Source organism: Syzygium oleosum, unplaced genomic scaffold, assembly GCF_021117445.2.
Source record: "Syzygium oleosum isolate NSW1041296 unplaced genomic scaffold, Sole_v2.1 Sole_v2.12, whole genome shotgun sequence".
NCBI classification, from domain to species: domain Eukaryota; kingdom Viridiplantae; phylum Streptophyta; class Magnoliopsida; order Myrtales; family Myrtaceae; genus Syzygium; species Syzygium oleosum.
In genome coordinates this window covers 326,005-352,695 of record NW_026607496.1, presented here as the reverse complement: position 1 = coordinate 352,695, position 26,691 = coordinate 326,005, and the positions used below count along the sequence as shown (strand labels likewise).

The window sequence follows — 26,691 nt, the reverse complement described above, 5'->3', positions numbered from 1 at the left end:
CAGAAAAGAGCTCCGATAAGCCCATATTCCACAGGATCTATGGAAAGACAGCTTAATGACAAGGCCTCCTCTATCTTTGCCGCTTTCCAAATGTTAGACATTTCTGGTTTCATTCTCTGGTACCACCAAGAAAATTGTTCATCATAACACGGATACGAGTTGAAGCGAGTATTTGGCGTTGTCCATGAAGAGATGCTAAGTCGAGATCGACTAATGGGAAGTATCTCCTTGAAATAACGTGGAAAATGCTCGGTAAAGATAGATGGTGGGGGTGTTGATTTGAGGTACGGACCAAGGATCACATGGCGAGCTTTTGCGTCATAATCCATGAAGGATAATGAAAGGCGCCCTTGTCGTTCGAAACTCCGAAGTTTCTCGAAACAATTCAGGCGAAGGAGAGCTTGAGCATTGGTTGGGGAAAAAGAAAAGCTAGCCATTATGATGAGCCAAGTGACGAAACTTGCCAACGACTATCAGGTATTTATACTAATCCATTTGGCCGATGAGTTAGGCCCACTAACTGGGGACGTGCACATAAATGAAGGCGCAAGACTCGGGATCCATTATTGAAATTAGTTATAAATGATTGTGGCACACGTAGGACATTCGAGGAAAATAAAGATATTTTATTAAAGAGAAGATTTATCCGACAGAAAGTCATGAATCCCTCGTTGGAGCGAAAATAGCTGGGATTCTAATCTACTCATCTTTGAAGTACATGCGCCTTTATTCTGATGACGTTCTATCACGGAGTTCACTATTCGTACGTGCTCTTGTTGCTTCAAACTCTTCAAGACGCCGACATGGTGACGCAGTTCTTGCTCAATTTCTGCTTGTTGATGAAGCTTCGCCTCCCGCCGTCGACGGGTCCCTTCGAGGATTTCTGTAAGACGTCTTTCCTCCTCGACGAGGACACTTACTTCGTCCGCAATAATCCGAAGAGACTCACGGCGAGTGCTTACTATTTCACTAGCTTCCTTCACAATATCAGCTGGTTCTTCATGTACTTCGGTGGGAATGGACGCCTCTTGTACGTGGCCCAAGAGTTGTTGATACTTATCGAACATAGTCTTAAACTTTCGGGAGAAAACCCTGAGTCGTTCTCTGAGTGCTGAAGGAAGAATAGACGCAACTTCAGCATTGTCATTCCCAAGACGCTCAACGAGTTTGAATTGCTCTAAGGTAGCAGCATCGTACTACATCCTCGCAAATCCTCCTATAGATAAGTCTAAAAAGCGCGTCAACTCTATCTTCTTCTTGACAATGGCTAGTTGTGATTGGCCAAAATGAGGCGATAAGTCATATGGATTGAATGCCAGAATAAATTCAAATTCATTTATAGCATGTATTGCCTTGCCCGTATAAGCAGTAGTCGATTGATGATTAGGAGTTGGTGAGACAGACGTCGACGATAAAGCCTCGACAGAAGTAGTCGTGAAAGCCGAAGTCACGAATACTGGAGTAGACATCGACGGAGAAGTCGTGGAAGGATTGACCATAGTGGCTGGAATAGTGGTCTGTTGAGCCATAATACTCGTCGACGGGCCGCATGCTGTAAAACCGGAATGATACATTAGTATCAAGATTAGAATTGGAGACAAAGTAATGTTTGAAAGACATACACCAGTCTCAGGCATGGTTGTCCCACGTTCGACCATATGAGGAGCAACAGTGGTCCCTACGGTAGAATCAAGAATCGGGGCAGAAGTGGAAACAATAACTGGAAAGAAAAGAAGAATAAATAAATCCAATAAACAATACGAGCAGAATATACCAGACAACAACAAAAACTTACCAGGAGTCAAAAGAGTAGATGAACCAGGCTGAGAAAAGAGATGTACTCGGGATGCCATCGAACTGGTAACAATGCCGCTAGGAGATATCAAGGTAGCTGTGACTGGTGTGGTGCTAGAAATACCAGTCGATGGAATTGAGACATTAATAACTCGATCGATGGAAGGAAGGCCAATAGATGTGAAAGGGTAACAGGATTCTGAATGGGAACGAAGATATTATCCCTTGGACCTTTACCTTTATCCGAAGAAGCAACAGCTTCTGAAGAAACTACATCGCGTGCGACCGGCTCAGCAGACGGCTCGGTAGATAAAGTACTGGACTTCTTTCTCAGAGGGGGAGGAGATGATATTTTCCTTTTCCTTTTCAATGATGATACCATCTCTTCTAGTGTCTCCTCTTCATTTATCCAAAAAAAAAAAAAATCCAACAGGGACAAAGACCTTGTAAATAACCAATTAACACAAAGAAGGACAAAGTGGGCTGGCACAGAGAAAGAAAGACAGATTTACCATCAGTAGGATTTTCTGCAGTGTCGACATCCTTTGCATCAGAATCTTCTCCTATTTCTAAGTTAAGAGATGGAAAATTAGAAGATGTACCAGAGTGAAACTGAATAGGAACATAGAGTGATGATGTCTATACCTTGAGCAGTTGGTTTCTTAGAACCACTCCGTTTCACACGACCAATCGCAGACCGGAGAGCCTCTTCGTATATACTCTCAAATGCAAAGGAATACCACCAAGTCTGCCATTCAGCAAGGTGTCCTGGACGGGCTCTGAAAACATTAGAAAGGTTCGCACTATAACGGGTACGCATTGTGTTGGAAATTTTAATACAACAGAGAAGTGGACTTCGATTCTTGAGAGAATATTCCTTCTTCTTGGTTCCTTCCGAGAAGCCCATTGAGTAAGGAATTGACATGGGAATTGCTTGCCAGAGTCCAAATTGCCTGGCATAAATATTGCGGAGAATATACCTCAAACTCAGGATAGAATCAACCCTTCAATGAAGTCCATATGGGAAGATCTACTGCAGACAAAGCACAAGTCCAGAAAAGCCTATAGAGGTTGAATCGAGCTGGATCGAACAAATAATTAAATTCTCCATGGCCATACTTAAAGAAAATGACTTGGTCATGATTCAATTCAAGAAGAATCCGAAGATAAAAGATAAAAGAAGGTGCTGAAGAAGAAATATGTCGAGGAGAACGACTCAGTAATCGACAGCCCAGAGGTAAAGGTGTAGGTTATCTATACCCTTGAAGAGACAGATGGGGAAGATGACGAGTGTTTTTATAAAAAGAGAAGGGAAATGCAAAGCCATCCATGCTTGAAGTATCCAAAAGGCGCCTGAAATGGTACCAGAATCTCCGAACTTCATTGCTCGAGAGGCGTGGGTAAAGCCTCTATACAAAATTGCAAGAACAAGAAGGGCCAAGGCAAGACGTTGTCCCGTGGCTAGAGCTGCGGCAATTTGCAAATAGTCCTTACAAACTTTAAGGGCAGGACTGATGAACACATATTTTGATAGCCAAAAAAGCAAGAAAAAGAGACGCTCATCTTGAGTAACAGGACCCGAAGCTCGGTAAAATCGAGACAAGAAATTGTTATACGCCAAAACGTCTTCAGAGATGAAAGAAGTGGACAGTACGGGCAAATCCTCGATGGCATGACCGACCAATTCAAAGCCCTCTATGGCAAATGCATCGAGCATAGTGACGGACATGTGGGCCCAAGGGAAAAAGAAACAATTGCTAGAAGAGGATCAGAAAGTGATGGCGGAGCCCAATAACCCACGTTCCAGGTCATAAGATGACATACTGACCTCAAGAGTGATGTCGATTCCGGCAGCTGTCCATAAAAGCCGAGTCTCTTGGTCAGCCTTCAGCCGAATAAACCATTTGTGAAAATCCTCTTCGTAAGAAGGGAAACTTCTAAATCGAGAAGACCCGGTGGACCACACATCCGTAATAGAAGAATGTTGCAGTGCCAAGGTCTCACTGTGTTTATACGGGAAGTGGAATTGAAGATTCACAGGTATATTGAGATGGTCCATGAAACTGGGACCCAGAGAGAAACAGTTGCATTTACCCTCGATAGCTTTCAGTAAATGAAAGGAGCAATTACCGGCATGCGGATCATCTTTAAACTTATCAAAAGCTGCGATGTAATCGCTGGATAAATATTCGGATTTTTTGGACGCCATGAGAAGTGATCAAAAAGGATCAAGAAAGAATTTTTAGGAGAAGATGCGACGATGAAACAAGGTTTTTACCAGGAGAAAAGATGAAGAAGACGATTTGAAAAGCCAAAACTTTTCGGGGAAGATACGAGGTGATGTGTCTAATGGGTATTGGATGAAGAATTCGTAGAGACTGCTCGAAAGGACGTCAAAGGATAGAAAGGCACGATCATCGCCTAGGGGGGCATATGTTGACACCCAAAATTACCCCTGGTGGAAATGGGTCGTCCACAAGTTACAGAAGATATAAAATACTGCCCACATGGCAAAAATATTAGAAAGGCCGCAAGTCAGACCCAGAGGCTGTTGTCGACAGGACACGTCATAAAGGTGTCGACAAGTATAAAATCACGAGCTTTGCACGTGATGTCGACAAATCTAAGCTTTACACGTGACGTTGACGAATCCCAGATCACGAGCTTTGCACGTAATGTCGACAAAGTTCGGAATCGCGAGTTTTGTGCAAAATCATGGTAATACATTCATTTACACGTGTCAAAAGGTAAAGACACGACCGTGGGCATCAAGAATGACAAGAAGTAACGTGACACGGGGAAGAAAATCAGTTATTACTTGAAGCCCAAGGAGCGTAAGCAATATCGACAAGTGAGGAAACAGTTAAAGCACGAAACGTAAGGAAGTGGAAAACGACTTTCAAGGAACGGTTGCCAAGCTGCTCTATAAATACTCAAGGACTTCCAACGTAGAAGGGACTTCTTCAACAATACAACACATCCTTTATTTAGCATTTATCTTTAAGCACATTAGGAGTAGCATTAGTCATAATCTTCAGATTCTGCATCGTAGATTCAATTCCGACGAAGGTCTTTATCAGGTTCAGCATTGTTGATTAAATTCCAGTGTTGAGCCATTAGCTCAGTGTCGTTGATTAAATTCTGGCGCTGTGCTTGGGGTATAGCTGTTGATTAGATTCCAGCCGTATTCATCCAGGTTACGTCATTGATTAAATTCTGACGTACTTTGAAGTTGTGTCGTTAATTAAATTCCGACGTACTTTGAAGTTGTGTCGTTGATTAAATTTCGACATAGCTTAATTTCAACATTCGTTTCACGTCGAGCTCGACATCATATCGAGTCAGGGTGTAAGATCTACATTGGGATTAATAAACGCATTTGACATTCTCTGTCCAAGCTTAACTCAAGACCCTAGTCTCCTCTAATAAAATCCGAAACGCTGCGTTCGGTGAAAGATTTTTCGACGGAGTAACAAACCGGCGAAACAGATTTTAATCATACACTTAATGTTGTTGAATCTAGATGGGGCTAGCCAGTTCAACTAGTTTGAACCGACACTTCTATTCAGTCTAGTTAAACCTACAAAAACAATTTGTCTAGACTGAATCAATTTCAATTGGATCGATATCTCCCAAGAAAATTAAAGTTCGGGCTCATTTAGGCTAATCCTAGGCTCGTAGTCATAGCTCAAATAGATCTGATAAGACCACTTCTCATCTAAAATAAGAAAGAGCCCCATAATTATTCACAAGAGATGCCCCAAAACAATTCCCTTTCTGCCGTGTAAAAAGATATCGATGGAGTTTGAATATACCTTATAGATATTAGAATGTTTAATTAAATTTTTAGCAAAACACCAACTGTATACTGGGCAAGCCCGTCAGCTCAGCTTCACTTGGTCTGGATGGGGAAGCCCGAAACTGGCGACACGACTAAGCACGTGCCAAGTAAATGAGCTCTGTTCTATTGATTGTTTTTTGGTCGAACTGTTCAATTGATTACTTGAGTTAATAATAGCTTTCAATCTTATTTCTTCCAAATTTTTCAAACTTATGAATAATTTCTAATCATGTTGACATAAGCACATCGGCCCAATCTACAACCAATCTTTTTTTTTAGGTTGAAGATCCACAACGAATCCACAACCAATCTTCGGAGATATTGAAATGTCAAACCGTTAAAACGGTTGAAACTGTAATTAATTTAAGTTGGGCTCTTTTCGAGATGAGGTAAAATCTGTAGTTGAATTGCGGATCCTAAGATCTCAGCTAACAGCTGTAAAGTAAGACCAAGAAAAGGTCTTGCTCCAAATGAAAGATACTGGATCACATGGCAAACTTGATGAGGAAAACAAAATTGATGAGGAAAAACAGCAATGATGCGCGGTTTTCTAAGATTGATCTGCAAAATTTACTAAATAATGTATCAGGCTGTGAGTTAATCTTCAAAAAGTAAACATCACCTATTAAACTACTTTTATAGACCATTTAATCCAACAAACCATGCATTTTGCTGTAGTAATCGAATAGTACACACTACGTCATTTTGTAAAAATTGACCATCTTATGTCCTCTCTCTTAATGCCCTTTTCTGAGGGAGGTTTGAACATAATTGTAGCACCAGTCGCCTTTTCAGAACCTGGATATGAGGAACTTGATCCCTCCCTCACCTTTCTGACTGGACCGCGCATTTGTTGACGAGCGGTGCTGCGGCTTCAATCCCCCTTTCAAGTGCTAAATTCGAGTCTCCTCGCATACTTAACTCGGAAAAAAAAAATTTCTTTGGCAAGTAGATTTTGAAAGCAATAAAAGTAGAAAGAAGATTTTGACCAGGAAAAACAAAAGAACTTTGGGCAAATCTCATTAGGAGTGAGCGGTTGCAGGTTTCTTACGAGTTCAATCTGGAACCTGGAACCTATCTTGTCATAGGTTCTAGGATGGGTTTCAAGATCTAACCGGTTCTTAGGTTTCAAGGATTTAACAGGTTCTTTTTTTTTTTAATTTCATTTTTAGTTAAATAAAACAAAAGAACACAATAATACTAAATAAGCTTGTCGTTCACTAAAGAGAAGCATTGCTTGATGATAAGATGCTGAACCAACTTAATTTTATTTATTTACGGTAACTATTGGTCGTCAAAGAGGACAGGGCAAGCAGTTGTAGGCTACAAGGGCAGAGTATTTGGCACGCAACAGCTCTTTTGATGTGGTCTTTCAGCTTCTCTTTTAATGGGTCTACACTGTGTAATATTATTCGCTTTGGGCCTAAAGTGAACAATATTACACAGTGTAGACCCGGGGTGTTACAGATTGTATTAGAGCCGACTCTCGACCGTGTGTGGGGCCACAGCGAGGGCGCTATGCTCGTAAGGGGTGGAGAGTGTGATGACCCAGGCGGCAGTGTGCGGAAAGGAGGGAAGGCAGTACGTCCACGCCTCGGTCCTCGGACGTGCACAGGGAAGGGGGGAGCCTTCTTTGTCCCACATCGTCTAGGGGGAAACCTAGACTAGCTTATAAGTTTTGGGGTTCTACATCTGTGTAACGCGTTTTAAAGCCGTGAGGATCAGTGGGTCCAAAGCGGACAATATTAAACAGTATAGACCAGGGTGTTACACGAGAAAAACTATACTATGACTGTGACAGACGAGGTTCAGTCGATAGAACACCTTTTGATGTGGCTAATAATTCACCAAGTCAAGTCACTTGGCAATGGAGGAACCGCTCGACTGCATCTTCAAAGGTTCATTTAATTCCTAGCATTTCAGTGATAGTGCTTCGCGTATGATGATACAATGAAACGAAGCAATAATTGATGTTTTTCCTTCTTTTTAGAAAAATGCTTGAACGAAAATTGTTACTGTAGTTGCTCATGGTGATCTTAACAGGATTGTAAAAGTGTTTTCATTTCGATTGTGCACTTGAACTGGAGTAGTGGTGCTTACAGGGCAGCTCTGCTTGAACTATCTGTGCTAATTTACCCACCTGTTTCCTTAACGAAATCGAAGTTAAGTTTAAGTTTTCGATTCAAACAATTTTACATCAGCCTTAGACAGCTTCAAACCAAAGCCACTTGATCATGTAGCTGTTTAAGTGGCAAATCCCACAAAATGAATTTAACCCCTGCAACTGGCGTTCAAAGTTGACTTAACCTTCCAGTGCGCAAATAGTTTATGAGGGGTCGAAGCCACTTCCGATCAAATTTTGTTGATCATCTGTTTCTGTCAATGCAATAACGCAAGTTTCAGGTTCAGCAAAGCTAGATTTGATACTGGTTCCAAGAAAAAGGGTAACTCTTGAATCCTTCAATTTAAGGATACTAGCTGACATTATAGCCTTCCATCTTCATGCGAAACTCGTCCGAAATGAATTGTTCAGTCGTTGAAGCTTTTGGCCACTTTCTGCTTTCTTTCCTCTTGTTGGATAACCGAGAATTATTTTATGGCTGCGAGGCAGCAATATAGTTCCCATAGACATAGACAACTCTTATGATCAAATCTGGAGAAGGTAAATCGCATCTGTAAATCATACTGAAGCTGGAAATACTTTTGCTGTGCCAATACTAACGATTCTTATTTGGGAACTTTAGTCTAGCTTTAATAATGACGTCTTTCGTCTGAAATGCCATAACATAAAAATCTTCATAACGCAACTGTGATGAGACCTGAAGATGATTACTTGTTAGTTCTCCTTCATAATACCAACAGTTCCGGCTATTCCAAGCCCCTGCTTTACAGCCTAAAATCCTTGTAAAAGTGGAGCAGTTCATTCAACCTTTTGCATAGAGCAGACTAAAGCCATTCTTGAATCGAATAAACACTGATGCCTTGGAAAATAACAACAAAATCATCTGCCAACAAAGGAAAATAAAAATTAAGAAAGATAGCCAACATCTTCCTTCGACCACTGTATTAGTGACAGTGTTAACAGACCAGATGCTTGCTTGCTGCGATGGAATAGAACGATTTGGCATTTCAGTTTGGAAAGTGAATATAGGCTGTCTCGGCTGAGGAGGATCTGATTCACCACTTAGCATCAGAACCACATTGGTCATGTTTGGTCTATCCATGGCATGGTCCTGAACACAGAGAAGCCCGACGTGGATGCATCTTGTTACCTCCAGTGGAAAGCTAACAGCAATTGCTTCATCCATTAGGTCCAATGCTTTGCCTTCACTCCATAATTGCCATGCCTACAAGAGAACACTGTCATAATATTGCAGGGAACTTACAATATCGATTAAGGTTGGAATTTGGCAATTACGTAGGAAAGGAGATTGAGATATCCCTGGTCATACAGGGCCGTGTTCTTTCTGCCACTAATGATCTCCAGTAGCAACACTCCAAAGCTATAGACATCGGACCTCTCGGAAAATATCCCGCCCATGGCGTACTCAGGAGACATATAGCCGCTGCATTGAGTTGAACATATTTTGTACTCTTTAATTGTATTGAAGGACAATGGGATGAAACATATATAAAGTGACAGAGTCATTGTGGTAAATCAATCATTTCTGTCTACTTCAAAAGATTGACTCAAAGGATTGATAATTCAAGTAGGACTAGAGAACTTACAGTGTTCCAACAATTTTGTGAGTGTTCACCAAAACTTGAGTGCCCTCGAACATCCGTGCCAGCCCAAAATCCGAAATTTTTGGGTTCATCTTTTCATCCAAGAGAATATTGCTCACTTTTAAGTCACGGTGTATGACCCTAAGGCAAGAATCTCGATGGAGGTAGAGAAGTCCCCTTGCAATTCCCTCAATAATTTGGAATCGTTTGCCCCAGTCGAGTTCTGCCTTCTTTCTTGAATCTAACAAACATGACAAACAAGAACAGTTTTCAAGTTTTAGTGCTGTTTCGAAAATTACATTACCAAAAAATAGTTATTCGGAGAGAAAAAGCCAACCAAAAAGAAAGGTGTCCAAGCTTTTGTTTGGCAAGTACTCGTATACCAAAATCTTTTCATCTCGTTCAGTGCAGCAACCAATGAGTTTAACAAGATTTCGATGTTGGAGTTTCGATATTAGGACGATCTCATTCTTGAACTCTTGAACACCTTGGGCCGAGCTACTAGAAAGTCTTTTCACAGCTACCTCTTTCCCATCATCCATCTTTCCCTGTTTCGCAATTCACATAGCTTTTAGACCTTGAATTATCTCTATATTTTCATTTAACAAATGTCCTGCAGAATGGTTTTACCTTATAAACAGTGCCAAACCCTCCTTGCCCGAGTTTACTTGTCGTGCTGAACTTGTTTGTAGCAAGTAGTATGCTATCAAAACTGAAAAGGGTCAATTCCAGTGCATCATTTTGCTTCAACTGCTCTTTCCATGCATTTCCTTGTAGCAGTTCACCTGGCTTTTCAGGTTTATCTACCGAGTCGAGGGGCCTTGAAGTTTTTCTGAAGTTTCCTGTGTTTATTATTGGTGAAGAATCAGCTAACTATCTTCATAGCGATCGAAGATTAAAAAAAATAGAAGCACGATCCTCTGAAAACACTGATGTGGCTCTTGAATAGTACCTCTTGTCTTAGCTCTCCATTTGCAAAGACCAAAAACAAGTACTGCAAAGAACATCATCCCGGCAACAGTACTCAGGCTGATGATAACTACTGCTTTCTGTGGCGATCCTCCTGAAATGGGAAAGAGAGTTACATAAAAGACGATTGATGTTGACTCAAACGCATCTCAATGAAACCATTTCTAACCTTTTTTTACATGTGCAACTCGAACAAATAGATCTTCTCCAGCTGTGGAAAGTTCCTCAAGATCGATTAAGTCTTCTTTAGTCCAAACCATACACCCGATGGTGCTGACATAAGAATAAGCCAAGCAAGAACAGTTGCTCAGGCACCAGCTTAAACATCCTTCTTGATCTCCAATGTCTGATAAATAGTCCTCAGAGTCAGGTAGTTTCATCCGGCTCATTTGCCAAAAGGCATCTTTCTTTACGGTTGTTGAAGCCAATGTGCTTGTGTCTTTCTGGCAATTCAATGGTGTCTCTCTTACACATCCTTTGGTCCAGTTTCCACTGTTCCATTCTTCATTTGACTTTGGCACAAACCCATTTAAGCATCTGCAAATAGGCAAATTCGTTGAGTTACAAACTCCGAAAGGACCACAAGTTCCATAAATCTCGCAAGTATTGTTCGGTCCTGCCCAATCTGTCAACCACACCTTAGCTCCATCATCCCACTTCATTATCTTCAGAGATCCTCCAGGCGAAACAAACATGTATACAAAGAATGGGCTCTTGTAAAAATCGATAGAAAGGTAAGTGGTCCCCTGCTGAATATCTTGCTGGACATTGATCGCACTCGAGTACGATTGGTCCATGTTTTGTATGCCGATAAATTTCGATTTGTCCCATTGCCCGCCTCTCCAGTAAGGGGTTGAACCATTCCAAGTGAAAGGTTGAGGCGGCGTCTCCGATGTCATCCCAGTCAAGAAACTTCCAGGGGACGGATCACTGTCGCTTCTCCAGGAAATTAAATAGTGTTTCTCCCCAGTCCTGGCATTTACTCCCATCTTCATGCCCGGAAGAAGAGTGTCTGTCGGATCATCGAAGCTTCCCCATATTTCACTATAATTCGCATCTTGCAGTACAAAATTACCACTATCCAATAGCGCCGCTGATGTATAATCAGACCGACCAGAGGCATTGGTAGACCAAACTATATTTTCTTGTCCATCCACGAGCTTCAAATTCCCATCGCTGCCTATCGTTAATTTCGCAGACCGATCCGTGTCCACGAGCGGCAAATCCCTATTGGCCACCCACACGACTTTAGAAGGCGTGAAGTTCTTGTACCATATCCCAACATACTGATTTTCTGAGCCATCCGGCGTAAAGAACCCAAGCTCGAATATGTGGCCAGAGGAGACAAGAGTTTGGTACGGGAAGAGTGGCTCCGATGTCGTGATATTGTAAACCACGCCGCTGGCTATTTGACTTGCCTGAAGTAGGAAGAAGAAGACCAAGCAAGAGCACCAACGAATCATAAGTGGCATAATAAGATGACTGAACGACCCTAGCGAGTTCTGTGGGTCGGTTGATTCTGCAGTTCCTGGCCGGAACAAGAATTGATGAAGAAGATTTTCTGAGAGTCAACCCTTGGTGCTCTAGGTAGGACGTCTTTTAAATCCTTTTTCTGTGTTTGTTTAAAGTTCATTTCGTGCACAGACTAAGCACGATCCTGGGCGCCGATAATGCCTGTCTCATATTACAACTGCATGCCCAAAATGACCCAGAAGATCAAGATTGACATCACAATCATTTGAGTCAAAAGGGCGGCTAAAAAATCAATCTTTTCAGAAGCATTTCTTCATTGACTAATTCAACGAGGGATGGTTCCTCGCCACTCTTCAAATTTGACTTGGCCTCTACAGTTGAATCTTCTTCCTCCACAAAAAGAGCTGCATTACGCGTGAAGACCATGTAAGAAGAGAGGAACTTGGAATTCAAAGTTCAAGAAATTTGCTACAAAAAAAGGAAACCAACAGCTTCCAAGCTTTCGCTGATGCAACCATTAGCACAAAGATGATTCGTTAATTTTCCGTCATTTTAGAAAGAAGTCTCATTGACATCAGAAATAAAGAGGCATAGATGCGAGGCAAAAATTATGCTTGGACGATAGTCAACGGTGAGTGAAGGAGCGCGAGATTACGAAGCCGCCGATGGCGATGGAGGATACATGCGATTCGTAGATGTCGTGTAGAGGAAGGACTTCAAAATCGAGCTAATTTGGTAGGATTACTACTATTAAGTTGGAGAGAGAAAGTAAGAGAGAAGAGGTAAGTTGAGTTGATAATTGACTAAACTTTTAGGATCCTTTTGTTTTATGTAAAATGAATGATTTGGAAAATATTTTTTAAAATTTGATCATTTGTATTGCTTATAAAAATGTATAAACGACAAATATTTTCATCGTCCACGAAAATGTTTAGACTTATGAGTAACGAAAATATTTTTATTGACTAATTATTTTAAGAAATGCAAGCAATCATTTTGAGGAAAATATTTTCCAAAACGCAAACACCTCGCAAAACAAACAAACCCATAAATTAAAGGGGTTTATAAGTCAATTAAGGCCTAATTCCAAAAAAAACCCCAAACTTTACACTTTGTCCCAATTATACCCTGAACTTTTTTTTGTCTCAAGAAAAACCTCAAACTTTTCTCCGAGTCCCAAATCTACCCTACCGTTTATAACTCCAGTCCAATTAACGTCGAGAAAAAAAAAAAAAAAAGAATCGGCCGCGGCGTGGCCAAGCCTTCGCAGGGATGCGTGCCGCCGAGAAGGAGCTGGCGCCTGCGCCAGGACTTCCGAAGGCGGCAACCCTCGCCGGCCCGGGCGAGTCGCCGCGAGGGCTCGCGGCCCGATCCGGGGAGGGCGCGACCCTCGCCCCGGATCGGGCCGCGAGCCTCGCCGGCGACTCCGCCCCGGCGAGGGTCGCCGCCGGAAGGCCCAGTAAGTGGCCGCCGACCTCCCGTGCGAGGCCTCGCCTCGGGATCGCCCACCATGGGCGAGGCCTCGCCCGGGCCCAGGCGGCCCCGGGCGAGGCCTCGCACGGGTCCGTGGCGCCGGCTCGCCTTCCTGAGCCGCTGGCGATTGCCGCCGGCCTCGGGCGGAGTCAAGCCGGCGAGGGCTGCAGTGCCCCGATCCGGGGGGGAGGTCGCGCCCTCACCCAGACGGGCCGCAGCCTCGCCGGCGATTTCTTGTCCGGGCCGGGCGACGGCCGCCGATCTTCGGAAGACCCAGCTGGGTGGTCGCCGCTCTCTTCCCGGCGGCCGTGGCGGCGGCCACCGGCGAAGGCTTGGCCGCCGCACCGGTTCCGGGTTCCGTTTTTTTTTTTTTCCGACGTTAATGGACGGAGTTATAACGGTAGGGTAGATTTGGGACTCGGAGAAAAGTTTGAGGTTTTTCTTGAGACAAAAAAAGTTCAGGGTATAATTGGGATAAAGTGTAAAGTTTGGGGTTTTTTTTTGGAATTAGGCCGTCAATTAATAATAACATGGGTGTTTTGGTCAACGAAGCGGTGGAAGTAACCCCACCCTTGAACAAATTCCAATATTATTTAGGGATAAGTGCACCAAAAGTCTTAAAACTTGTCAAGAAAGTGTAATTGAGCCTTAAAACTTTTAAAAACTGCAACAAATTGGTTTAATCAAATTCTTCCGTTAACTCCGTTTAACTAGGCTTAGGGAAAACGCTAATGCGTCTTCTTTTATTACTTTCATAAGACATGTGGTGACGATGTGGCATCCACCAAGCGCTACGTCAGAAAGATATTCAAAAATTAAGAAGAAATACAAACTAAATTAAATTAAAAATATGAAAAGTTAAAAGTTAAAAAAAGAACAAAAAACACAAACTACAGAAAAAGCAAACTAAATCAGAGCCCTTGCCATTGGCCCCCGCTGCCACCCATCACCGAAAAGGGTTGACCGAGGTTGCTTGGGCCTCATTGATGGCCGGCAAGGGTTGCCGACCCTGTGCAAGGCCCCGTTGGCCCTCGGCGAAGGCTTGCTAGCCCAAATATGGGGGAGGGTGCGACCCTCGGCTTAGATCTGAGCGAGGGTCGCGGCCTCCCCCATATTTGGGGCAACAGGCCCTTGATAAGGGCCAGTGAGGGTCACCGAGCTTCAACGAGGCCTAGGTGACCTCCGCCAGCCCTTTCTAGCCATGGGCGGCGGCGGCCACTAGTGAGAGCTTGTTTCTCCTTTTTTTTATTACTTGGTTTTAAAAAAATAATTTATCCTTTTTAATTTATTTAATCAAACATAAGTAAAATTTGATAAGAAATTAATGAAAAGTGGAATATAGGAGAGAAATAGCATTTTCAGTTTGCCTAGTTGGAGGAGTTAAGAGAATGACTTGATTGAACCAATTTGGCAATTTTTAGGACTTGATTGTAATTTTCGAATGTTTGAGGACTCGATTGCACCCTCGTGATAAATTTTGGGAATTCCAATGCATTTATCCCTATTATCTAAAAAAACTTGTCATGATTTTGTTTGCGGGACTTCTAACTCCACCCGGATCAAATTCATATCCCGTTAAAATCGAGGTGCGTGGATTTTATTACTTTAGGTGACATTTATATATTTATTAATGACTTTATGCTAATTCCTTGATCACTTGTCGAAGTTTTGAAATTTGATAATAAATAAACAATTTCTTTTTTTAAAAAAAAATCAGGCTTTAACCCTGGGTATCCGGAACCGAACTGATTCAAACAACTTCTAGTGATTTAGGGCTTGGCCACTGATCGAGCCCTAACAATTTAGGCTCGACCTGTTTAGGCCCAGTCAAAAATCAGCGCGAGTTGTTCGACAACGAAGGATCTGGCGTCGACCAGGGTGTCTCCTCGGTAACGCTGGCTCCATTACCCGTACGTAACCCGTCATGGCTTCAACGCGCAGAGGATGACCCCGATGAATAACAGACCAAGATTCGAGACTTGACTGTGCAGAGCGAGCTCGAAAGATCGCGCGGCTGCGAAAGTGTCGAGGGCGAGATGGATCACACGGCCACGAGGGTGAGATTGTTTGAAGGTGGAAGAAGAAGAAAAGAAAGTGCGAGGAGAGAAAGTAACGGGAGAATAAAAGAAAAGGAGGAGAAATTTGAAGTTTCTGAAGAGTGGGGCTCGGTGGGTGCAAGTGTCCATGTATAAAAAATAATCACAATCATTAATGGTGTGGCACATAAGTGAGTCCACATGATCAACGACTATAAGATCAACGAATCCATTGGCCGGCTCCGCAAATCCTTCGTAGAGTATGTCGTCTGAGTTCTTGTCAAAGCTAGTTATGTTGAAGCGAAGGGGACTGACAAAGGGGACAACAGGACAGCAGACAAAGGAGAAGAAAATTAAACGAGTGCGAAAAGAAAGAGAACAAGAGGTCGCACGCGGCACGCTGAACATGGTTTTGATTGAAATTGCATTTATACAAGTATGAGAACGAGGTTCGCACTCGTTTCTCAACTGGTTGAGATCGGCACCATTCGGGGGTTGCTTTATATAATAACCAAATGTTCCTAGCAGCCGCTTCGACAAGTGAATAGGTCGACAGCTTCTTCGCTGTTTCCGCTAAAGATTCGATATGGACAAGGAACCTTCTTCATTATCTAGCAAACAAGAAGATGATTATAGCAACGTGGTCAATTGGAGTGATCTTTTCATAACTGTATTCTGCTTAGGGCCGTCCTATGAATGTGACTCCTGCTATTTGTCCCTTGGGGAAAATTACAGGACCGTCGAGACAAAAGCCTGAGTCGAACGAGTTGGCAAATCATGGAGCGGCGACGCAGACCGCGGAGATGCACAGTCCTTTGCGACAGCACCGTGGAGAGAAAACCAACGTGCAGCACTTAAAACAAACAGAATCGGCAACCTGAAAGATAACATAACTTGCTTTGAAATCCTACAGAAAACAAGTTCAAGTATTATTTACGATAAGAGTTTAGGAGAAAGAAAAGAGTGTTCGGTTGGAGGATAATCTTGATTTATTAAGTTACAAGGACCTAATAATTCTACTACATGTAGTTTAAAATAGAATAAACTCTCGCAGAACTATCATGTACATGTTATTTCGTGACAATTTCATTTTATATATCTTAATACACATTGAAGTTATACTAACATTCACATATTATTCATATTAAAAAAATTTCAAACGTAGAATTCTTCGTCATCAAACGTACTTTGACCGGCACACGCGAGCACTTTCTAGACCGATTGTATTTGACAGTCAAAGTCAAAATTGTAAATGCATGTGGCGATTGTCCATCGCAATCTTAAACATATAGCATGTGGTCGTGCTACGGAGACTCGCACACCTATTGGTGAACTCGGTAGGTATGACTCAATTAAAATATTTTGTAACGGGCGACCAATCGCTTATTGTAATCTCCTAAAGGGTTACATTAGTCCCCCCAACTCACCATTTTATTTTATGAATTTTTTTTAATCAAACACTTAATGTTGCTGAATCTAGATGGGCCAGCCGGTTCAACTAGTTTGAAATCAGAAAAAAGATTTTGACCAGGAAAAACAAAAGAACCCTGGGCAAGTCTCGCCACTGGATGCTAGGAGAAGTTGCAATGACCCAAGGTGATGGATAAGAGTGTTGAACAAGCACTTTTGCACGATGTTTTTTTTCTTTTCTCTTAACTTGCACAAAGTGAATTAACTTTAAAAGAATATGTAAAGAATCGGCGTAACAGGCAAGACCTGAAATGTAGAAAACTAAGAATGCCCGTTCATTCCTATGCATGTGTTCTGTTCTACGATTTTGCCAATGTGTCTGTATCATCGACTTCAACTACTAATTGGGCACGCAGGAGAAAATATACAGAACAGATGTTAGACAAGCTAGCTTTCTCCCAAAAGATTGAGCTGCAAGGAGACGAGCTAACGATGCATATAACACATTACTAACAATGGGAATACATGAGGAACAACATGAATTAGCGGAAATGGTCGACGCCCCGAGTCTTATTTACGGGTAAAAGGACGGGGCATGAGGAACCATTTCACTGACTCTCATGTTTGTCAGCCTCCATCCACAAAAGCAACATGTGTTGTCGTGTGGCTTTAGGAGCCATGGTCCATCTTGCTTAACACAATTATTTCTTGACTAGAAGAAGAAGAAGAAGAAGATCCTATTCTTAGTGCTGGTGGCTGGAATAAAGTGGGAGCCTCGAATGCGGCGAGTGGAAACTTTGGCACAGGGACTTCTAGCTGAAGAAACCTGATAACTTGTCCTGCTTTTGGCCCTCTCTTGGGATCTGGATGCACACACCAGAGTCCCACCATCATCAAGCATTCCATGTCCTTCCTATCGAAGCTCGAACCCAGCTTCTCATCCGCTGCTTCAAGCATATTTCCAGCAAGGTAAAGCTGCCAAACCCACTTGTACAGTGGGACATGAAACTCTCCATCCTGATAAGTCCTCCTACCGCAAGCGATTTCTAGATCCACGACCCCGAAGCTGAACATGTCAGACTCTCTAGTAGCCTTCCGTCCGTTGAGATATTCTGGTGCCAGATAACCGTATGTCCCCACCACGTCCGTCGTTTGAGTCCTGAATTGGGGTCGATGAACTTAGATACTCCGAAGTCGCCGAGCTTAGTGTTGAAATCCGTGTCTAGCAATACATTGGCCGCTTTTATATCTCTGTGAACAACGCATTGCTCTAGATCTTCATGAAGATAATTAAGGACCGATGCCAGGCCTAGAGCTATCCCGTACCTAACATCCCAAGGAAGAACTTTTCGAGTTCCAAAGAGATGATTTTCAAGGCTACCGTTAGGCATGTATTCATAAACGAGCAAAAATTCACCTTCCTCTCGACACCATCCAATGAATTGCACCAGATTTTGATGTATCGCATGGCTTAATATCTTCACTTCATTGATGAAGACCTTCTCGGAATGTTTGGATTCGGTGGAGATTCTCTTGACAGCAGCTTGGCGATCTAAACTGTTCACAAGTCCTTTATAAACACGGCAAGACCCTCCTTGGCCGAGTCTTCGATCCTGTGAGAAGCCACTCGTAGCTACAACTAACTCTTGATAAGCAGCAATGCTCTTATTTCTTTCTCCATGTCGGTCAAAGCACAAAGCTCATATTTTTTCCTCATTTTGATCATAATTAGGCAAGACCCCGCTGAGATAATCAGCATTAGAGTTGCTAAAGGAGCGGTGATAAATGTAAACAACCTACAGATCCTGGAGTTTGCTCCCTTTACTGATGAATTGGTCGACGGGGGACGTACAAAATCCAAGTCCAAAGTAAACCCCCATGAATTGATGATGTGTCTCTCCGCAAAGCCGCCACAAGAAGCTGAAATCCCAATTGCTACCGATTCAGGAAGAACTTCAGCAAGGTCGATTTGGTAAGAAAGCGAGGAGCTTTTCTTGTCCAAAGAAACCGGCTCGCCATCAAATTACCAGAATACGCTAAGATTCTTGCTAGTAGAATTATAGGTCACCACAACATTAGTTGCATTTCCTCTGTGTGATTCGGGATCCCAACTGGAATAAACAATTGAAGAGAGCAAGTTTATGTTGATTCCTATGTGCTGCACTGGAGGGTCATAATCTGTGTTCACAAAAGTATCGAACTCAACCATCACGATTCGGTTTCGGGGCCCATCATCGACTGTGCTGGCATTGAACAATCCGAGACACGCACCAGCTGAGTTGGGTGGGATTGCGAAGCCAGTAGGAGCAAGGAAAAAGGCCATGCCGTCACTGTATTCGTTGGGATTGAATGGTTCGATGGTGAAAGAAAAATGGGTAGAGAAGTCTGCTTGTCTCCCAGTAATAGAATTCCTTATATAGATGGGTTCAATCCCTTAAAACGGGTGGAACCGTATAAAATTGTAAAATTCCAACCTCTTCTGTAATATAAGCTCGGCTCTTTTCTAAATGAGGTAAAATCACTAATTGAACCATAGATATTGAGATCTCAGCTAACCACCAAACCACCTCTTCTTTAATTTAAGTTGGGCCAAATGTCCTTAACAATCCATAAAGAATTGACCAAAAAAGAGTCTTGCTCCAAATGAAAGATATTGGCAAACTTGATGAGGATAACAAAATTGATGAAAATAAAATGCGAGGTATTCTAACATGGGTCTATAAATTAAGTTACTAAATGATGTGTCAAGCTATGGATGGACCTTGAAAAAATAACCGGTAATAGTTTGACATACCATCTGTCACGCCCCGTACCCCACGAAGCGCGAGCATCCCATCTCCGGTCGTTTGTGATGCAACGCTCCCAGGATGCGTCGCCGACCCAACGCCCAATCAGAGATAAGTCACATGCGGAAACAACGTATATAAATATATATACACACCCGTACAAAAACAACACACGTGAGATCAAGATAGAACAGCCATCAAACAAGAATATACACTTGTACTGTTATAGTAAAAACCCTTTTTACACTATCCTTTTAAACAACTCCGAAAACCTACAGAAGTCAACTGCCACTATATCAAAAAGGGTAAGTGGCACTGGTGGTTCGACTAGCTAGAGTATGAACGCTATTCAAAAGAGACAGTCTTCGCTTCTCAGGGTACCGGCCTGCTCTAGGGCTCCCAGTCAGGGTCTGAGGACTCCGATGAATCGCCCGATGATTCCTCTGAAGACTCCTCCGATTCCATGGCCTGTGCTCGCTCATCCTCGGCTGCGATCCTCTCATCCTCCGAATCTAGCTCTAACTCTAGGTCCAGATAAAGACCTAACTCGTCATCTTCCTCAGCTCCTATCTCCACATCGGACCCTACCTCGGCGACCTCTCCAATTACTTCCTCATCATCTATGTCCATGTCTTCGAGTTCCTCTTCCTCGTCATCGAGCTGATCAGGATCTTCGGCGATTACTTGAGGCTCCCCAGGCATGGGCTCATCCACGCCGTCTACGTCTTACACATCCTGAGGATTAACTATCTCACCATCAGCCATTCGTGGAATCATCAATCCATCTTGGTCGACCGGCACATCAAAAGTCCTAAGGGGTTGCCCTAGGTTTCCGTCTGCATCTCGTAAGCACCATGCCACGTACTCCTGGGTCTGATGAAAGTACTCTCCCACATTTATAAACACCACGGACCGGTATCTTACGTATGATTCCCATTTCTGCGGGGTAGGTACTTGGTATATCTTGGTGTATCATACGGGTATTCCAAAAAGCGGCGGTTTCGGCATCTTTTACTGGTGAGGGTGCGAAAAGTTTCGGTTTACACAACCGTGAGACGAATCTCAATGAGTTCAACCCCTAAACCTAGGCTAGGCTAGCATGCAATCTCCTGACCAGAAATAAACACTCAAAGTATAACACAACAATGATCACACAAGTCTCTGACCCTGCAGGTTAGATAGTTCAACATCTAATAATCACAGCACATACGTGGCACACATAGTCACACGTATGCCAAACACATGCTCCTGCACCGAGTCTCACACACTCGCACGCTAATCCATGCATTCTTATGCATGCAAATGTCGTCAGCATGTCATATGCATTTTCCGGCCCACTGGCCCACACTGGCACACTGGCAATCGCCCGATTTATTATTTATTACGACTCGAGTCGACAATATTCACGGCCCGGTGCGTCTAGCCTGCTTCAAAGTGCATGAGGCGCAGCAACCGATTTGGCCCAGTGTCTCTAGCCTGCTTCAAAGTGCATGAGGCGCAACACTGATCTCCTTACGAACCAGAGCCAGCTTCAAAATGCATGAGGATGGTCGTCTTCCGGACGTACCGGGCATCGTCCTGCTTCAAAGTGCATGAGGACGGTATCGACCCGAAGGTCACGACCCGAAGGCCCTTAGGTGATCACACAACCCATTATTATCTGAACCCCGCGTAACACGCATCAGGATATTTTAGGTGATCACATGCTCATGACAGGCACGCAGTCTCACACAATTTCATCACAAGCCTCATTCTCGGCATTCATAATGCGTGCCATGAAATGCAACATGAGCATCCACATAACATAGGCACATGCACACAGTTCAATCAGAGTCATTCCACAGTGCCTAATTCACAAGCCACGTGCTTACTTGGCCTATTAATACCATGCAGCCCAATTCCAAAAACACAATTCAAGCCATCAATTGGCCAATCACACTCCGCACGATTCAGCCACACAAGCACGCAATATGGCATTTCACAATTAAACACAATTGATCACCAATCAATCAACAGCCAATCATTCTGGTTAATCCCGGCCATTTCGACTAATAATTCTTGGCCCATTATAATCCGGTACATTCCTCAAAAATATGGACAGCCGCTATTTCCTCAATCCGGGCCCAACAATTATCCGTAATAATCCCACTAATTTCCTCGGATTTTATTTCCACCAAACAATCCTCAATCCAGTCCGAATTACACACTGATACTACCCAAGCCTGTCCAAAATACACCGATAATACCTAAGCCAGTCCAGAAAATCGCACTATCAGTCCTAATCCGGGTTTAGGAATTTTACTCACCTAATCCAAGGTCACGACGACGGGGAACGGCGGCCGATCACTGGTAAATAGTGAAACCGGTGGCGAAATTCCCGGCGACGGCGTACGGACGGCGTGAACAGTGACCGTACGGACGCGGTGAACAGTAACCCCTGTACGGACACTGTACGGACAGGCTGGGACGATGGCCGGCGAGGTGCCGGTGGCCGGCGCAACGGCCGTACGGACGGCAACCGTACGGCGCTACAATACCGTCCGTACGGACACTGTACGGGGCTTGTACAGTTGGCGTCGTACAGCATGGCTGGACGGCTAGGTGTCGACAGGCACGCGACGGAGCTCCGGAAGCTCGGCGGCCCTATTTGCCGGACGGGAAAGAGAGAAAAAGACGGAGAAAGAGAGAGAAAGGGAGACGGGGTGAGGGTGGTGATGCTGGTGGGTGATCGAACGAGGCAGCAGCAGCGACGGCCGGCGACCAGCAGCTCCGGCGGCGGTTCGACAAGCTCCGGCGTGAATGGCCAAAAGAAAGAGAGACGGTGGATGAGGAGGAAACGTGGGGGAGGGGCTGCTCTTGGGGTTGATCTGCCGAATGAGGTAGGAGAGAGAGAGAGCTGGTCAGATCTGGTCAAAAATAGGGGCTTAGGTGGACACGTGTCGCCGATCCGAGCAATATGACTAAAATGCCCCTAATCTAACGGTCTAAAATCAACCTAATCTAATAATGGATGGGCAAAAAGGTCAATAGCCCCAATAATTCAGCTGATAAGCACTCTTGAATCTCCCAAATAATTTTCCCAAAATTCGGAGCTGAAAACGGCCCAAGGGCAAAACCGTCATTTTTCCGGTCCCGGGGCGAAATTCCAATTTTCGCACATACGTGTTCCATATGTGCGTGACTAACATAATATGGTGTCGGATTCGCGAAATTCACTTTCTAAGCCCTCGAAAATCGACTGCGAAGTTTCGGGAATAAAATAATATTATTTTCCCAATTTTTGTCGAAATTCCAATTTTTGGCCATAACGACTCCTGGTATGCGTGGCCACCCAAAAATGGCGTCGGCCATGAAAAATAACCTCATTTGGCCTCAAAAAGCAACGCTGGCGTCCCGAGGGGTAAAATTGTAATTTTTCACCCCCGGACCAAAATTCCAATTTTCAACTGTACTAACTCAAAATATGCGTGGCCAGCATAATATGACGTCAGATTCCCAAAAATAGTCTCTTAAACCTTCGAAAATCGATATCGTAATCCATGTCCAATTCCGTGAACCAAAACTCGCTAAACTTTCAATTTTAGGGTCTCTCACTAACGGGCAGCTGTTTAGAGGTTACGCGTATCAACCTAGGGTTATTCGAATTACGACGGTCCCGATCATTGAGAGAATGAGAAATCATCACTAGTTCCAGAGGTCGCGATCGTTCGGTTCAGGTTCAGGACTGGTTGGTCACGTGCACTTTCGGTCTTGCAGACTCACCTGCGATCCGATTGTACATCGTTGGCCTTGGCCAAACCAAATCCATCACCTTTCCTAAGATCGGCCCACGTTGGCCCAAAATATTCCCTCATCATATCTCGAGATCGGTGTCCCGTTCACTATCGAGTCCCTGGTCCACGTACCATTTCCTAGTTAGCCATACCCCCTTGGTTAGTATCCCGAGAGTAATCAGCTCTGGGCGAGACTTACTAAAATGAAATGTGAAATATTGTCAATTTTATTGATCCCGGAATTACATCAAAATTCGGGCTGTTACACCATCTGGTGTACTACTTTTGTAGACCAGTCTTAGTAACTCCAGCATTTCTCAAAATAAAACACCTTTGATGGAACGATGCGGTTAGTGAAGAACATTGCTAATGGCTTATATCTGTTTATATGTATATAATCTTCATAACATATGACGCACTAAACAGAGCTATGACTTGTTATTATTATCATTATCTCGGTTGCAGGAGTGCTTTTAATATTATATTGACTTTTAAGGTTCATATGTTTTACGACAAATGAACATTGTTACAAAGTATTTTCAAGAAAACTTATTTTATAGGAAAATGAACTTTGTTACGTTTGGCGGTCCTTTGTAAATGATATTAAAGTCATTTTACGACGTTTGTTACAGGATATTAATGAGACACTAGGCTGGTAACCAAGCCTGTTCATGCCTATGCAGGCAAAGTGAACTTACTTTAAAGGAATGTGTTACAGCATCGGACTCCAGTGTGACAGGCAATACCTGAAATGTCAGAGAAAATTGAGAATGCCCATTCCTGCCTATGCAGGCGTTCTGTTCTACAATTTTACCGATGTGTCTGTATCATCAGCTTCAAGCCACTAATGGAGGATGCAGGAGAAAATATGTATTACAGGTGTTCGACAAGCCATTGTTCCTCCAAAAGCTGGAGCTGCGAGTAGATGAGCTGACAATGCATACATAACATATAACTAGCGATCGGGATACATGAGGAACAAAATGAATGAGCAGAAATGGTCGATGCCCTGAGTCTTATTTACGGGTAAAAGGGCTGTGCGAGAGGAACCAATTCATTGACTCTCATGTTTGCCCTCCGCCATCCCAAAATTCAACATGTGCTGTTGTGTGGCTTTAGGAGCCACGGTCCATCTTGCTTGACTGAACTGAATCTTGACCGGAAGAACAATAAGATCCTATTCTTAGTGGTGATGGCTGATATAAAGTGGGAGCCTTGTATGCGGCGAGTGGAAGCTCCGGCACTGGGACTTCTAGCTTAAGAAACCTGATGACTTGTCCTGCTTTTGGCCTTCTCTTGGGATCTGGATGCACACACCACAGTCCCACTATCATCAAGCATTCCATTTCCTTCCCATCGAAGCTCGAGCCCAGCTTCTTGTCCGCTGCTTCAAGCATATTTCCAAAAAGGTAAAGCTGCCAAACCCACTTGTAAACTGGGACATCAAATTCTCCTACTTGATAGGTCCTCCTACCACAAGCAATTTCAAGAACCACAATCCCAAAGCTGAACATGTCGGACTCTCTAGTAGCCTTCCGTCCGTTGAGATACTCTGGTGCCAAATAACCATATGTCCCCACCACATCCATCGTCTGAGTCTTGAACCAGGGATCAACTAGCTTAGCTACCCCGAAGTGACCAAGCTTAGTGTTGAAATCCATATCCAGCAATATGTTTGCCGCTTTTATATTTCTGTGAAGAATGCATTGCTCTAGTTCTTCATGAAGATAATTGAGGCCGATGCCAGGCCTAGTGCTATCCCATACCTTACATGCCAAGGCAGAACTTTTCGTGTTCTGAAGAGATGATTATCAAGGCTACCATTAGGCATGTATTCATAAACAAGCAAAAGTTCACCTTCCTCTTGGCACCATCCAATGAATTGCACTAGATTTCGGTGTTTCGTGCAGCTTATTATCTTCACTTCATTGATGAAGATCTTCTCGGAATGATTGGATTTGGTGAAGATTCTCTTGACGGCAACTAGGCGACCTAAATGGTTCATAAGTCCTTTATAAACTTGGCAAGACCTCCTTGGCCGTGTCTTCGATCCTGTGAGAAGCCACTAGCAGCTGCAACCAACTCTTGATAAGAGAATTTGAGCGGCAAAGCTTTTATCTCTTTCTCAATGTCAGTCAGGGCACAAAGCTCGTATTTTTTCCTCATCTTGATCATATATAAGTAAGACCCCGCTGAAATAATTAGCAAGAGACTTGCTACAGGAGCCGTGATTAATGTTAGTGACCAATAGATCTTGAAGTTTACACCCTTTACGGATGTATTACTCGATGGGGTCGTAAAAAATCCAAGTTCGATGTAAACACCCATGAATTTATGATGTGTCTCTCCCCATGGAGGCCATGAGAAGCTGAAATCCCAATTGCTACCGATTCAGGAAGGACCTCAGCAAGATCGATGGGCTGAGTAAGCGAGGTGTTTTTGTTGTCGAAAGAAACCGGCTCGCCATTAAATGACCAGAACACACTAAGATTCTTGCTAGTGGAATTATAGGTTACCACAACATTAGTTGTGCTTCCGTCGAGTGATCCGGGATCCCAACTGGAATAAATAAGTGAAGAGAGTGAGTTTTTATTGATTCCTATGTGCTGTCCTGGAGAATCATCATATCCTTGTGGATTTCCAAAAGTATAGATCGAACTCGACCATCACGATGTGGTTTCCAGGCCCATCATCGACTGTGCTTGTATTGAACAATCTGAGGTACCCACCAGCCGAATTGGGTGGGATTGTGAAGCCAGTAGGAGCGAGAAAAAACGCAATGCCGTCACTGTAATTTTTGGGATGGAAAGGAATGATGTTGAAAGAAAAATTGGTAGAGAAGTCTGCTTGTCTCCCACTAATAGAATCCCTTATATAGATGGGTTTGGAATACTGAATGCGGCCTACCTGAAACTTCTTGTGGAGTGGTGCCTTCGGGGGTGAGATCAGCGCATCCTTGCGCTCGTACCGCAACTCCTTCGTAGAGTATGTCGTTTGAGTTATTGTCAAAGCTACTTATATCAAAGTGAAGGGGACTGACAAAGGGGATAACGTGATAGCAGACAAAGGAGAAGACTATTAAACGAGTGTGAAAAGAAAGAGAACAAGAGGTCGCACGCTGCATGCTAGACATGGTTATGGTTGAAACTGCATTTATAGAAGTTTGAGGACGATGTCCACACTGGTTACTCTTCTATTTGGGATCGGCACTATACCCAGGTGCTTTATAGTGTAACAAAAGTTCCTAACAGCAGCTTCGACGCATTGAATATATCGACAGATTTTTCGCTGTTTCTGCTAAAGCCTCAATATGGACAAGGGACCTTCTTAATCACTGCATACATTTGCTATCTAGCAAATAAGAAGATAATTATATCAACATGTCACTCGGTGTAGATTTTTCATCAATA

At 43.4% G+C, this 26,691-nt stretch overlaps 1 protein-coding gene and 3 pseudogenes across 1 annotated transcript; all 4 read right to left on the bottom strand.

Annotated features, from left to right (window-relative positions):
* Window positions 1–8,454: 8,454 nt before the first annotated feature.
* Window positions 8,455–10,831, bottom strand: LOC130139408 (G-type lectin S-receptor-like serine/threonine-protein kinase At1g61500; annotated as a pseudogene).
* On the bottom strand, window positions 10,734–11,831 carry LOC130139407 (G-type lectin S-receptor-like serine/threonine-protein kinase SD1-29). Its single transcript, XM_056316301.1, has 2 exons — window positions 10,969–11,831; window positions 10,734–10,867 (listed from the first exon to the last, which is right to left on the bottom strand). The coding sequence occupies exons 1-2, from the start codon at window positions 11,800–11,802 to the stop codon at window positions 10,835–10,837; spliced, it is 867 nt and encodes a 288-aa protein (XP_056172276.1). The 5' UTR covers window positions 11,803–11,831; the 3' UTR covers window positions 10,734–10,834.
* Window positions 11,832–17,189: 5,358 nt separating this feature from the next.
* LOC130139492 (L-type lectin-domain containing receptor kinase IX.1-like) lies at window positions 17,190–20,210 on the bottom strand (annotated as a pseudogene).
* A 4,163-nt stretch (window positions 20,211–24,373) lies between these two features.
* LOC115666553 (L-type lectin-domain containing receptor kinase IX.1-like) lies at window positions 24,374–26,414 on the bottom strand (annotated as a pseudogene).
* Window positions 26,415–26,691: the final 277 nt, after the last annotated feature.